At 35.5% G+C, this 12520-nt stretch overlaps 1 protein-coding gene across 1 annotated transcript in view; it reads right to left on the bottom strand.

Moving 5' to 3' along the window:
- Positions 1–12520, bottom strand: part of LOC118743876 (fatty acyl-CoA reductase 1) — a 47341-nt gene that overhangs the window by 17219 nt on the left and 17602 nt on the right. Inside the window, exons 2-3 of the mRNA XM_036476639.1 lie at positions 8036–8320; positions 7099–7524 (exon numbers count right to left, since the gene is read on the bottom strand). Of these exons, the coding sequence (XP_036332532.1) occupies positions 7099–7524; positions 8036–8312 (703 nt within the window). The 5' untranslated portion in view covers positions 8313–8320. The remainder of the gene's footprint in view (positions 1–7098; positions 7525–8035; positions 8321–12520) is intronic.

Here is a 12520-nt window from a genome sequence, read left to right as displayed (position 1 = left end):
GTTGCAGAAACTTTGGATACCAAAGACCAGGAGCTAATATGGGCTACTTATAGGACATATCTTGATAGGTAGGATGACTTCTGTAGGATTGTTGGGGGTAGAAGAGCCTGGATAAAGCTGCTGTTTATCCTGGGATTGTCCTGCACTCTGTAGGGAATTACAGAAATTCTTAAGAGGGAGATTTTTAGGTGATCTAAGCGCAACTTCAAAGTCTAGAATGCGGCAGTTGACAAGGCTGGTAGATCCTAAGAACGGTCTTAAACTGGAGTACGGGTTCTGGAGCCCTCAGTCGACGTTGACGGAGTCGATGTTCCTTCGCCTGACGAGGTACGAATAGTAATAGCGCTGGAGCTGACAGCCTGCCAGCTGAGCTATTCAAGTACGTGGCGAGGAGTTGATGAGGTGCATGCATCAACTCTTATGCAAAATATGGTCAGGTGAACGTATGCCCGACGACTGGAATTTAAGTGAGCTCTGCCCAATCCATAAGAAAGGCGGGATCAGCCTTCTAAGCATAGGTTACAAGGTCTTATCGAGTGTATTGTGTGAAAGACTGGAGCACACCGTCAATGAACTGATTGGGCCTTATCAATGTGGCTTTAGGTCTGGCAAATCCACCATAGACCACCTGGTCGCAATACGCCAAATCCTGGAAAAGACACACGAGAAAAGGATCGATACTCACCACCTATTTATCGACTTTAAAGTCGACAACACTAAGAGGAGTTGCCTATACGCCGCTTTGTCTGAATTTGGCATCCCCGCCAAACTAATACGGCTGAGTAAAATTACGTTGAGTAATACCACCATCTCCGAACCGTGCGCCACCAAACGGGGTTTCAGACAGGGCGACTCCCTTTCATGTGGCTTCTTTAATCTGATGTTGGAGAAAATAATAAGAGCTGCAGAACTGAACCGCTCCGGAACAATTTACTACAAGGGCGTGCAATTTCTGGCTTATGCCGATGACATCGATATCATCGGTAACAAAAACCGCGAAGTCTGTTCTGCCTTTTCCAAGTTGGATAAGGAAGCGAAGCGAATGGGTCTGGTGGTAAACGAGGACTAGACGAAGTATCTCCTGTCAACTAACAAACAGTCACTGTTGACAGTTATAATTTAGAGGAAGTAGAGAATTTGGTTTACTTGGGAACCAACATTATAACCGAAAATAATGTCAGCATGGAAATCCAACGCAGAATCACTCTTGCCAACAAGTGCTACTTTGGATTGAGTAGGCAGCCAGTTGGCACAGAAAAGAAACGACTGGCGTGCTTTGTTGAACTCGGCCAAAATCGCTTAGGCAGTTACAGCGCCAAATAGGAAGAAGAAGAAGAAGAAGAAGGAGGTGTATTCTGTCAGGGTCCTAGGATCATTTCGTGTACTATAGAAACTGCTCAGGGATTGTCTGATGTCTTCCTCGACCACCTCGGATTATTTCCAAATCAAGTTGATTTGGGTCCCTGGACTTAGTGACATTATACGAAAAAGCATAGCTGATCAGTTGGCTAGGCAGGGTACAACTGAGGTCATCTCTACGGATAGGGTGGTCATAGGAGTATTTAAACGAAAACTTCGAAACATAAGTTGTAAAGTCTTTTTGGGCGATGGTTGACTGCGGGCGGTCAAAGGAACTTCTGCAGCGCAAGACTCGGTTCGGACAGTTGTCCTGAGCGAACACTGTTTTATGGATGTGTCATGGTTCTTTCGGTAAAATACAGGGTGTATAACCTAAAAGGATCCTATAGATATATAGTACATATACAGCAGTGCTTAGAGCAATTACCACTAGGGAAAGTACACAATGTATTACCGGTTTTCGCACCTAAATTCATTCTTTTAGGAGGAGGCTGCGAAATCTCTCTACAGGCTGAAATCTTTGAAACAGTGAAATAAAAATCGTGACTTAAATAGAAGCACATTGCCTCGCTTAGAGGCATTGAATATACCTTTTGATTCCTGTATACCGAAGTTGAATTTACTTAGATTATTTGGTGGCAATTAGTTCTGGGCATATTTACGGGTGATTCCAAATCAGAACTTGGCTCTGGAGCAGAGCTATTTGTTGAGCAGGATATCATTCAACTTTTCCTTTATATAGGGAGAGAGCTGGAGGCTCTTTCCTACCTTATTGTGTAGGTAGACTACGTTGAGAAATAAAATAACGTTTTTCGCAAAAAATTCTTACTTATATATGGGCACCCTAGTCCTTACTAATATTATAAATCTGAAAGTGACTTTGTTTGTTACGCTTTCACGCTTTAACTACTCAACCGATCAACATGAGATTTTGTACACTGGTGCTTTTTAGCCCAATTTAAAATATAGGATAGATTTAGTCTGCGGCCTGGCACCTCCCATAGACACGTAATTTTTCATACTGCATATCTCAGGAAATATTTGTGATAGATTACTGGAGCTTGGTATAGAGATATATTAAATCAAATTAAACTTGAAGTAAGGGAATTATTTATTTGAAAATTATATTAAAAAAATTATGCCAAGAGGCTTAAAAAGGTTGTTGTTTGAAAATATTTTGAAAAGGTTGCCACCTGTTTGAAAAGTCAAATTTAAATTAATTATTCGCAAGCTATCCGAAAAATTAAAATATGGGTGTCATACGAAAGATTATTAGGAACATTTAGTGTTTTACAATGGTTGCCACCCGTTTAAAAATAAAAAATCAATTAATTTAATTTAATTACTAAAATATGAGTACCAATCGAAATGTTTTTGAAAAGGTTTTTAGTTTTAAACTAATGAAGGAAGGTTGTCACCTGTTAAAAAAATCAAATGTTACTTCAGTTAAGGGAATTAGGTAATTGGAATATGTTCACAATATTGGTGTCGGACGTAAGCGATTTAATCAGAGCTATCACAGAATTCGTCGCAGGCCGAATTTTCGCGAAATCTACGAAAATGCTATCATTAAATCTGAATAGATTCGAACGAAGCATAAACTTTGAACGCATACGTTCTTAGCAATTCGGAATCAGTGATCGTATTTTTGTAGATTTTACGAAAATCGGACTACGATGGTTTTAGCGATCACCCAGAATAAGGTTTTCATTGGAAAATATTTGGAAATGGGTTGCCACCTGTTTTGAAATTCGAATTTAAATTAATTATACTCCAGTTAATGTGTCAAAAGTAAGAGTAAGAGAGCATGAACATGCAGAATTTTCTGAGGTATTTGAATTCAATTGAAATTCAAATACAAATATATAAGAAGTTAAATGAGTTATTACGATATTAATCGAAAGAGTCTTGAATGCCTTTATTTCTAAGCTACAAATGTATAGCAGGGTTTCCATATATTAAAAAAATTCAAATTCTACTGGATTTATGGGAATTAGATAATTTCAATACATATGTATGTATCACAATATGACTGTCAGACGAAAGAGGTTTAAAAAGGTTTCCAACTGTTTTAAAAATTAAATTCAAACTATTCAACAATTTCAATGAATTATTACAATAAGGGTATCAATCTAAATGGTTTTGAAAGGACTTCATTTCTAAACTACTTGCAAGTAAGAAAAAGTATCACAAGAGAGAGGTTTAAGAAAGTCTTAGTTTGGAAATATTTTAAAGATGGTTAAAAAATGTAAAATCTTCTGTCTTTGGAATAGTTTATGTATGTTGAGTCTTATCGAAAATACACATTAATGTAGCATGCAGAAATTTCATGCACTCAGCGAACCGGGTGAGGGCGATCTAGTTCTTTCATAATTAAAAACATATCACCCTGGTATCGTAATTTACAGATGTCATAAGGAAGAAAAGCGAGGTTAAAAGTCTGCCCATTAATTTAGGAGTAATTGAATAATTCTCCCCACATACAGCCTACGAGTAAAATAAAATTTGTTTGGCACTAAGGACTACGTCGAATCATTGTAGCATTGCATTAAAGATCATTATTAGGATATTAACTGAATCCTGAATCTTAGACATACACGTAGACTCGTTTTCCTTATAAGGTTTACCGGTTGTTAGTAAAGTAATATGTTAGGTAGTTCTTCTTTGGCGTATATTTTGGAGGATGCTTATCTACTGAAAAGTCCTCTAAAGGAGAGTTAAGTTCAGATATCAATAGTCTTTACAGGTATGACAAGAATGGCATTAGATTAGAACGAATTCGAATATCTCGGAAAATAGTGTTTAAGTACAACATTTATAAAGGAACCGGAAGGGTAAGGATAGTAAATATTGGTTAGGGATAAATGAGAATAGGTGAATTAGGTGTAAAAAAAACTTTAATGGAAATGTGCAGGAACTATGCATGTATCTATAGAAAAAGGTATGCAATGTTAAGAGGAAAGGTTTTTGTCGGCAATCCACATTATTGTGGTCTATAGAAGGAGTGAGGAAAGTACAGGTATTTATTGGTTTCTAAGGGCACTCAACATAATATTATTATTGGTTTGCAATTAACATACCGTTTATCTTTTAGCTGTAATTATTTCCTTCATATTTTATGCAAAGCAACAATAGCACGCAGCAAAATTCAAACACAAAGGATCAAGCACTGGTTTAAGCTCAGTGGAAGCAATTGCAGCGTCAATTGTTTTTAGCTGAAAGTGTAAATTGTTTCTGGACGTGCCTTTGCGTTGGTGAATAGCAAGTCAGTGGTATAGCGTAACCAGCCTTATGCTTGTGAAGCTGTTTAGGCATACATTGTCAGCAGCGGTATTGCAACGTTTCATTAACACTTTTGAAAAGTTCGTTCGTACCTCTTTCTTCGTCGACGACAATGCTATTGTGGTGAAGGTGGCGAGCGTTTGCGAAGCACTTAAGCTTGAGTTTATATTGGATGAGCATAGATAAGCTTGTGGCGGACAGATGGTATTTGTAAGCGCATTTTGTAAGCATCGTTAGAGTACATAGATAGGTATGCATGTAAGTATTTAGGCCTTTGCTGGCATGTATGTATGTAATGGTATGTAAGCAATTCTCACAGTGTTTCCGTTGTTGTGGCAGTGGCTGTGACACATATCAGTCACAAAAAAATTTAATATTTTTTCTATTTGTTTTCATATATTTTTGCAAATAAACTCACAATTTTGATTTTCATTTGGCCGAACATAAATTTTGTTGTTAAACTTATTCAATTCTTAGCATATTTGTATGATTCTTTCAACTGCACTTGCACTTAAAATTATTTTTTGATACTTTTTTTTCTTTTAATGTAATGATAAATGTTTTTATGTTACGAATACATGGCGAATGAGTTCACAAACCATTGCGGAATATGTGATACGCGAGACTTTTGCAATATCTTTCGAAATATGTTTATAGCACTAAGAGTTAGTTGTTTTTTGTTGTTTTCCTTTTTTGTTTAGTTACACAAGTCAAGCGAGCGCAAAGAAGCTTGAGTGTTTATAAAGCATTTTGATTTTTAGGAAAGCACTTAACACAAATGCACACAAAATATCAGCCGGCGAATGTAAAGCGATCGGAAAGTATGTAAGCTCTTTTGAAATTTCGATTCCAGAAAGTGGTTAGGCATAGTTTGACATAGGAAGGCTTATGTTTAAACTTAAATAAGATATACATATGGGTTATATGTAGATAATACATCATAGAAACATACATATACATAGATATATGGACAATATATGTACACACATTTGGGTGCTTCATCAAAAAAATGTACGATAAAATATTTCGGAGAGGTATTTATATTTCTGTGAACTGTACCAATTTGAAAATACGTCTAAAAATCTCACCATTAAAAACTAATTTTTAGAGGCGTTTTTAAACCAGTTTAGCTCAAGTTAATTTTAAGGTTTTCCCGAAAAAACTGGCAGTATTCTTAAAATATAATAAACTTATAATTCCAAAAAAAATATAATTGTAGGGAGATTGAAAGTTTGAGTAGAAATTTTTCAATATAAAGGCTGGGATGTATTTTTTCTTACAAATATAATAATTTCATAAAATGTATACTAATAATAAATTTAAGTGATATAAATAAAATATGAATGAGTTTTGTTGAAAAAATGTACTCAAAAAACTTAACAGATAAATTGTACTCGTCTCGCATAGTAAAAATCCTCGCAACATTTTTTCAGGGCAATATGTATATTGAAGGCTCTTTTCTCTGTTTCGAAAGACTAAATGAAAGATCTACTAACGTGGAGGTCTTAGAGTTATTCTCTTTGCTTTTAGAAATAAGTTTACTAAAAAATATGAGTATATATGTATAGTAGACTATGCCAAATAAAACGAATGTTTTTTTCTTTCGGTACTATATGAAAATTTCGAGCGAGCTGTGGGCATAAAACGGCACGTATTAGAATTAGTTGTAGTTGGTATACCCGCCACATCAATCAATTGCTGATACTTAAAATCTTCTATCAAACTATGTATGTACGTATGCCTACTCAAGTTTTTCCGAAGAATTGCATTTAAAATCAAGCAATCAGCTCATTCAGTTAGTAACTCGCTGCAAAATGAATGCTTGCACAGAAAAAAAAGGAAATTACACAATCAAACGCACAATGCTGCGCGGAATTATGATATCTACTATTCAATTTGCTAAATTGACTTGTGTTGCAAGGTAAAATTACTGTACGAACAGGCATTGACTGTGCTGGGACAAAAGCAAGCAGCAGCAATGTTGAGCAACATGTTGCCCAGCAACCATGTACGCTACAAAGCGACAGATAAAAATTCAATTATTTTATTATGCTGCTGACATTTTGAACCAGGAAAATGCTTATAAATACAAAGGTAGATTGGGCGGCATTGTGCAAACTTTACGAATTGTTATTTTATTTTTTTTTAATTGGCAATAACATTAAAGCGTTAAATTTAATTAATATTAATGCAAGGGAAGGGCGATTGACCTGAAATGGGGTAGATTAATTTGCAGCAAATTTAAATTTCTATTAAAGCAGAGCTGCACAAATATGTAATTGCATTAGATGCTTAAATATTTTCAATGAAATCCATGAGGTATTCAAGCATTTAAGATATTGCTAATTTCGAAGGAAAATTAAGCTTTATGCGCCAAACCCAACTTAAAGCTATTTTATTTTACATGACCAATAAAATACGGATATCTTCCTTTATAATTATGGTCTTGGTACTCACCAATACTGGGACGGGCTATAATCACCGGCATCGTTTCATAATGATCGCGCACCAAGATCTCAGCTAAACGTTTCGAGTAGGTGTATGTGTTTGGGTGTGGCTTAAGCAATTCGGGTGTGATGGAATCGAGTGTCTTAACATCCATCCACTCGACCAGACGCATGAGATCCTCTGGCTTGTGTGGATATTCATAAACCTTTTCGTACATAACTTCCTGATCGCAATTGCAGAAGGCGGTGGAAACATGTACGAATGCCTCAAGTCCCTTCATTTGCTTGGCAATGTCGAGTGCACGACGAGTTCCTGTGGTGTTCATGTCAATGGCATCCTTGAGATTGCCCTCCAATTTGAGTGTTGCCGCCATATGGAAGACGATGTTTGTATTGTCGATGACATACTTTAAATTTTCGCCACTAAGCCCGAGATCTGAGGGGTGAGGAAAGTATTTAAAATTTTAATATAACTTTGATCAAATTAACAGTGGAATGATAGATGCATAATATATAGTAGATAATACATACATAAACAATTATTTGATAATAGGTAAACAATAGAAAGAGAATAGGTATGGCAAATTGGATGTATTTAATATAAAATATAACAGAAAATAAATAAAATATAATAGCTAATATATTGAAGAAAAACTCGAATAGATAATACATAACATAGTAGATAATAGACAAAAGAAAATTGTTATCAAATAATAGATAATACTGGGGTAGGCGCTCGAAGTGTTGCCAGTTAAATATTCGAAGAGTAATACACGTTTATTAAAATTTAACTAGTTTTCATTAGGAACAGATGTTTTTAAATGGTAAAAAAAAAAATAGAAAAAATTATAGCATTTTCAATTAGTAACACTTCGAACGCATACCCCTGTAAATATAAAATAGATATTAGATATTATTTAATTTCCCTTCATTTACACTCAACTCACTTTCATAAGTCACATCACCATTGAAACTGGTAACTTTCTTCAGCACCTCGGGTTTCTCTTCACGTATACGTTGGAAAATGGGCAATTTAAACATTTCCTCCAAACGAACTTCAGGGCTCTTTCCGCGTTTTGGACGTACAATAATAATGACCTCCTTCAAAGCGGAGCAAGAATACAACAGCTTTTCGACCAAAACTTTGCCCATAAACCCCGAGGCACCCGTAATGAATATGGTTTTGTCCTTGTAGAACTCCTGAACTGGCGTTAATTCCGGCATTTTGTATTCTGCAAAAAATTAATAATTAAAAATAAAATAAATTTTACAACTAGGAATGGGAGATCGTTAAGGAATATAAAAGTATTTTTTTTTTTAACTAGTACTCCATTTAAAAGATAATTTGACTCGGCATCCATGGGTAAATACCAAAGGCAAAGGCGCACCCAAATAAAATGGAAGGACCATTCGTCGTAAATTCAGGAAGGGGGTAGACAAATGGCGAGGTTTTTCGTTTCGGCACATGCCCATTGTAGCGCCATCAAAAAGAAATAGTAAACAGATAAACATTTAGGTTGACGTTCATTTAGCCGTCGCGGCCATGAGCCATGATGGCCCATATTTGATTTGAAAATTTAAATAACGCTTATTATAGTCTGAAATATAAACTTGTGGGAGCGGACAGGCTATTGAACATGAATCGGATTTTAATATTATTGAGTCTATGTGATGCCGCTATTTGGCCAGCCAGTTTTGGTGGGAAAAAAAATTAGGAAACTCCCTTCACATCGCATATCCTAACTATTAGGACGACCCACACATGATCAAAAAAAGATATAAAATGCAAAAAAAAAATTATTTTACTCTCAAAAAGACAGTATGTGTCTGGAATGTTCCGTAAATCAAAACCCTCTAGTTAAGGTTTTATTCCATATTTAAAAGTATTCTAGAAAGCACTCATGTTTTTTCACGAACTCTCATATCGCAAAATGGAGCTAGGTAAGTCAGTGAATTTTTACGAGTTAAATTTGTGTACATATAAATTTTGGTTACCTGAAAACTGGACATAAATTTTTGGCAATTGAAATAGTTAACAACTAGACATAAAATTTATGGAAATTCAAAAACTGTGCAAAATTTTTTGGTAATTTAGAAAATTTTTTTTTGGAAATTTCTGGCAACTTCAGAGATGGGCACAAATTTCTAGTAATAAAAAACTGTTGATTTTTATTGATAATATAAGATTTTGGCAGTTTTGAAACTGGATGTAATTTTTGGAAATTAAATTGGTCTTAAATCTTAACTACAAATAAATTTTTAGTCGCTTAGTTTTTGAAAATTTAAATAATTAAAAATTGGGCATTCATTTATGGCCGTTTAAAAATTGGAAGAAATTTAAAATACTGGATAAACAATTTTTGTAATTAAAAAAAAAAATAAAGGAGTCAAGTTTCTGGGTTCTTAATAACTGGAATACAAATTTCTGTAATTTTAAAGCAATAATTAAATCATACGAAAACTTTTCATAAAATGTTTGTTGTGTCTTTTTTGAAAGATGTATAAAATAGTATATGGACGGAAAACTAGGCAACATTTATTGGGTTCAAAAATGGGACAGTAGCTGAACCTTTTTACAAGTAAATTTCATACTATTCAATTTTTTTGATCTCTCTTTGCAATTCAATAATCATTACCTACTTATCACAGTCCACATTGCAATTCCACTTCTCACAGATTTGGTATCACTTTTGTGTCCAGCTTTTAAATTACAAAAAATTAATATCAAGATTTTACTTTAACGCGTAAATTTGTACATTCAATACCTATACAATTTTTGCCACAACCTCCGCTAGTCAAAACGATATACAACTCAGAGTCCGCCTTTGTCATAAATAATACAAAAATGTTTGCAATTAGTTTCAAAATAATTAAAATGCCAAACAGTACTAATAATACTCTGTTATTAGAAAAGCCACACCATTTATGTACATAGCTGGCCTGCTACAAAACCCTTTCGGTGCTGCCAAATAATGAAGGGTTCAAGTAACCGAGTAATAGCTAATAGAGCTGGGTGGTAGTGATTTAGCAGTTATGATCAACTCAAGTGAGCAGTGGCACAACAATTAACCACAAAGGAGCCATTAAAGTACCCGAGTGGCCATTTGTACAAGCAGAAGTAGCTTAATGGGCGGGCGCGACGAGCAACCCACAGCAATGGCCTAGTATTATTAATGGTTATTTTTGAGTGTCACTGTTGTGGCAGCAAGTGATTGTTGCTCGATTGCAATGAAAATACGTACAAGCGCAGCAGTAAAGTGTGGCACACCAAAGCACTTGAGGTGCTGCATGAAAGGTACTTGTTGCAATTGCAAACGAGTAAGTCGGGTAAGTGTGCTTTGCGGTTCATGTGATACCACATTTTCTAAGGTTGCAACAAAATGTTGTGCGCCTGCTGTTGCAACTACAGAAATATGTTAGTTTATGTGCCAGTGTGGTTTTTACAAGCTTTTTTCTTTTAAATTTTGCAATAAATTTTCCTTTCGAAATAGAGAATGCGCGCATGCGCATGCGTCGCGCTGATAGCCAGCTGTAGTGAAACAGGTTGCCGCGCGCATGCGAACGAGTACGTTCGTACAAGTTGTAGCAGTGGCAGATAGCTGCACGCGCAATTGCCAATATCCATAGCGCTTTTACGGCATTGCATTTACGCTGCGGTTATGTAATGAAAGTAGCGCTGAATTGGAAAAGTGGTAGCGTATGAGAAAATCAAAATACACACACATAAGCGATGAAAAACAAAAAAAAAAAAAAAATACAACAGGCCAATTTGATTGTGAGTAACAAGTGGCACGAATTTGCTGCTACCGTTGCTGCTGCTGTCTCGACTTGAAATGCGCATAGAATTTGTGCTCAGTGGAGTGGAGCCGCTACATTCCGCACAGCTGTGTTGTTGCTGTGAGAGTGTGTAAGTATGCCAGAATTAGCTACTAAAATGACGGCAATTGCCGTAAGCGGTTCGCACAATAAATGATCAATTGGAGTTGCAAATAGCATGCGGTTGGAAAAGTGATTGCTATTGCGCAGCATTTTTCGCTGCTTACTCTTGCCGCAGCGACATCGTCGTGTGTGCTGTCTACTTTATGGCTATAACTATTTAATTGTGCTGTATGACGGCTTTGTTGGCGCACAGATGTTGAAATATCAGTTGGACATAGCCAGTTTGAATATATCTACATAAGTACATAAGCGAGCTGTATATACATAAAAATGTATAGTAATTGCAAATTTCCAGGATCGCACTCACACCAATGTGGCTGTTTTTTTTTTGCAGAAAACACACAAAACCAGTAAATTTCATGTGTCGAAAAGTGTTGGACTGAACTGTTCATGTTCAACAATTTAAAAGACAACAAAAATATGTTTTTTTGTTATGGCCATTTGTTGTGGCAATATGAAAGTGAATTAAACATAGGCACACCATATCGTACCAGAAAAAGGAAAGCTCGCCGCATACCCGCGAATCTACAGTATTTTTACAAAGCATTTAAAAAAAATAGATTTTTTCTGTCCAACGCGTATTACCCCTTTTTCACATCTTGAAGTGTAATATATCGCTGTTCTTGCCTCGAGGAGAATTATTTTTTTATTACAAAATTCATTGACCTTAAATACTCGTTTCCAGTACTTACCCACCACATCTCAGTTCTTATCACCCTAAGGTACCACCCTAATGCCAGTAAATTTAAGCTCGCCATAAATTATTATACTTTTGCTAAGAAAGTATTTTGATTGTTCCAGTGGAACTATAAAAAAATTATTCCTGAATGTGTGCAGGTGTTACCGAAAGATCTAAAATCTAGGTTCGGATAAAAAAGGGGGAAAAAATGTTTTTTCGAAATGCCTTCCAAAAAAATTTAAACTCAGGGGTCTACGGTATAATGTACACATTTTATTTCCTTTTACAAATAGAGACTGCTGGTCACACCTTTCATCGGAATCGCTAACGTTATCGCAGTATTTATTGATATATTCATATATGTTAAAATCTTTCTTGACTTCGATACTAGATGACAATCAGTATAGATATCAATGCATTAGTTTAAGTACTCGTCGATGTAATAATCGATACATATATCGATAACGTAATATTTATCGAGTTTTTCATAAACGTTAGTTATCAGTGTGTTCCTTAAAGCTTTTGTAATTTCAACTTGCTAATCTAATTCCACACACATTATTGCCACAAACCTGAGTTCTCTTCCAATTTTCCCATTTCCCATTTACGTGATATTACGCTGACAGATGTGAACCAATTTAGATACCGGTGTTTCACCTCGAACATTACACAGAAGAAAGATTCAAGAAAGTCATAACTGCATTATATATATGCAAACCGCAATTGGCAAAAATTGTCTCTGTAACTGTTTACAGTACATTCGATATACACAACGGTTGTTCGCCCAATCAAGTTCTCCGGCGTTTTCGCCTGT

This window comes from Rhagoletis pomonella, unplaced genomic scaffold, assembly GCF_013731165.1.
Source record: "Rhagoletis pomonella isolate Grant_MI unplaced genomic scaffold, Rhpom_1.0 Rhpom_scaffold_00007, whole genome shotgun sequence".
Taxonomy (NCBI): domain Eukaryota; kingdom Metazoa; phylum Arthropoda; class Insecta; order Diptera; family Tephritidae; genus Rhagoletis; species Rhagoletis pomonella.
The sequence above is the reverse complement of the archived record's forward strand: the minus strand, read 5'-3'. Positions and strand labels throughout refer to the sequence as shown.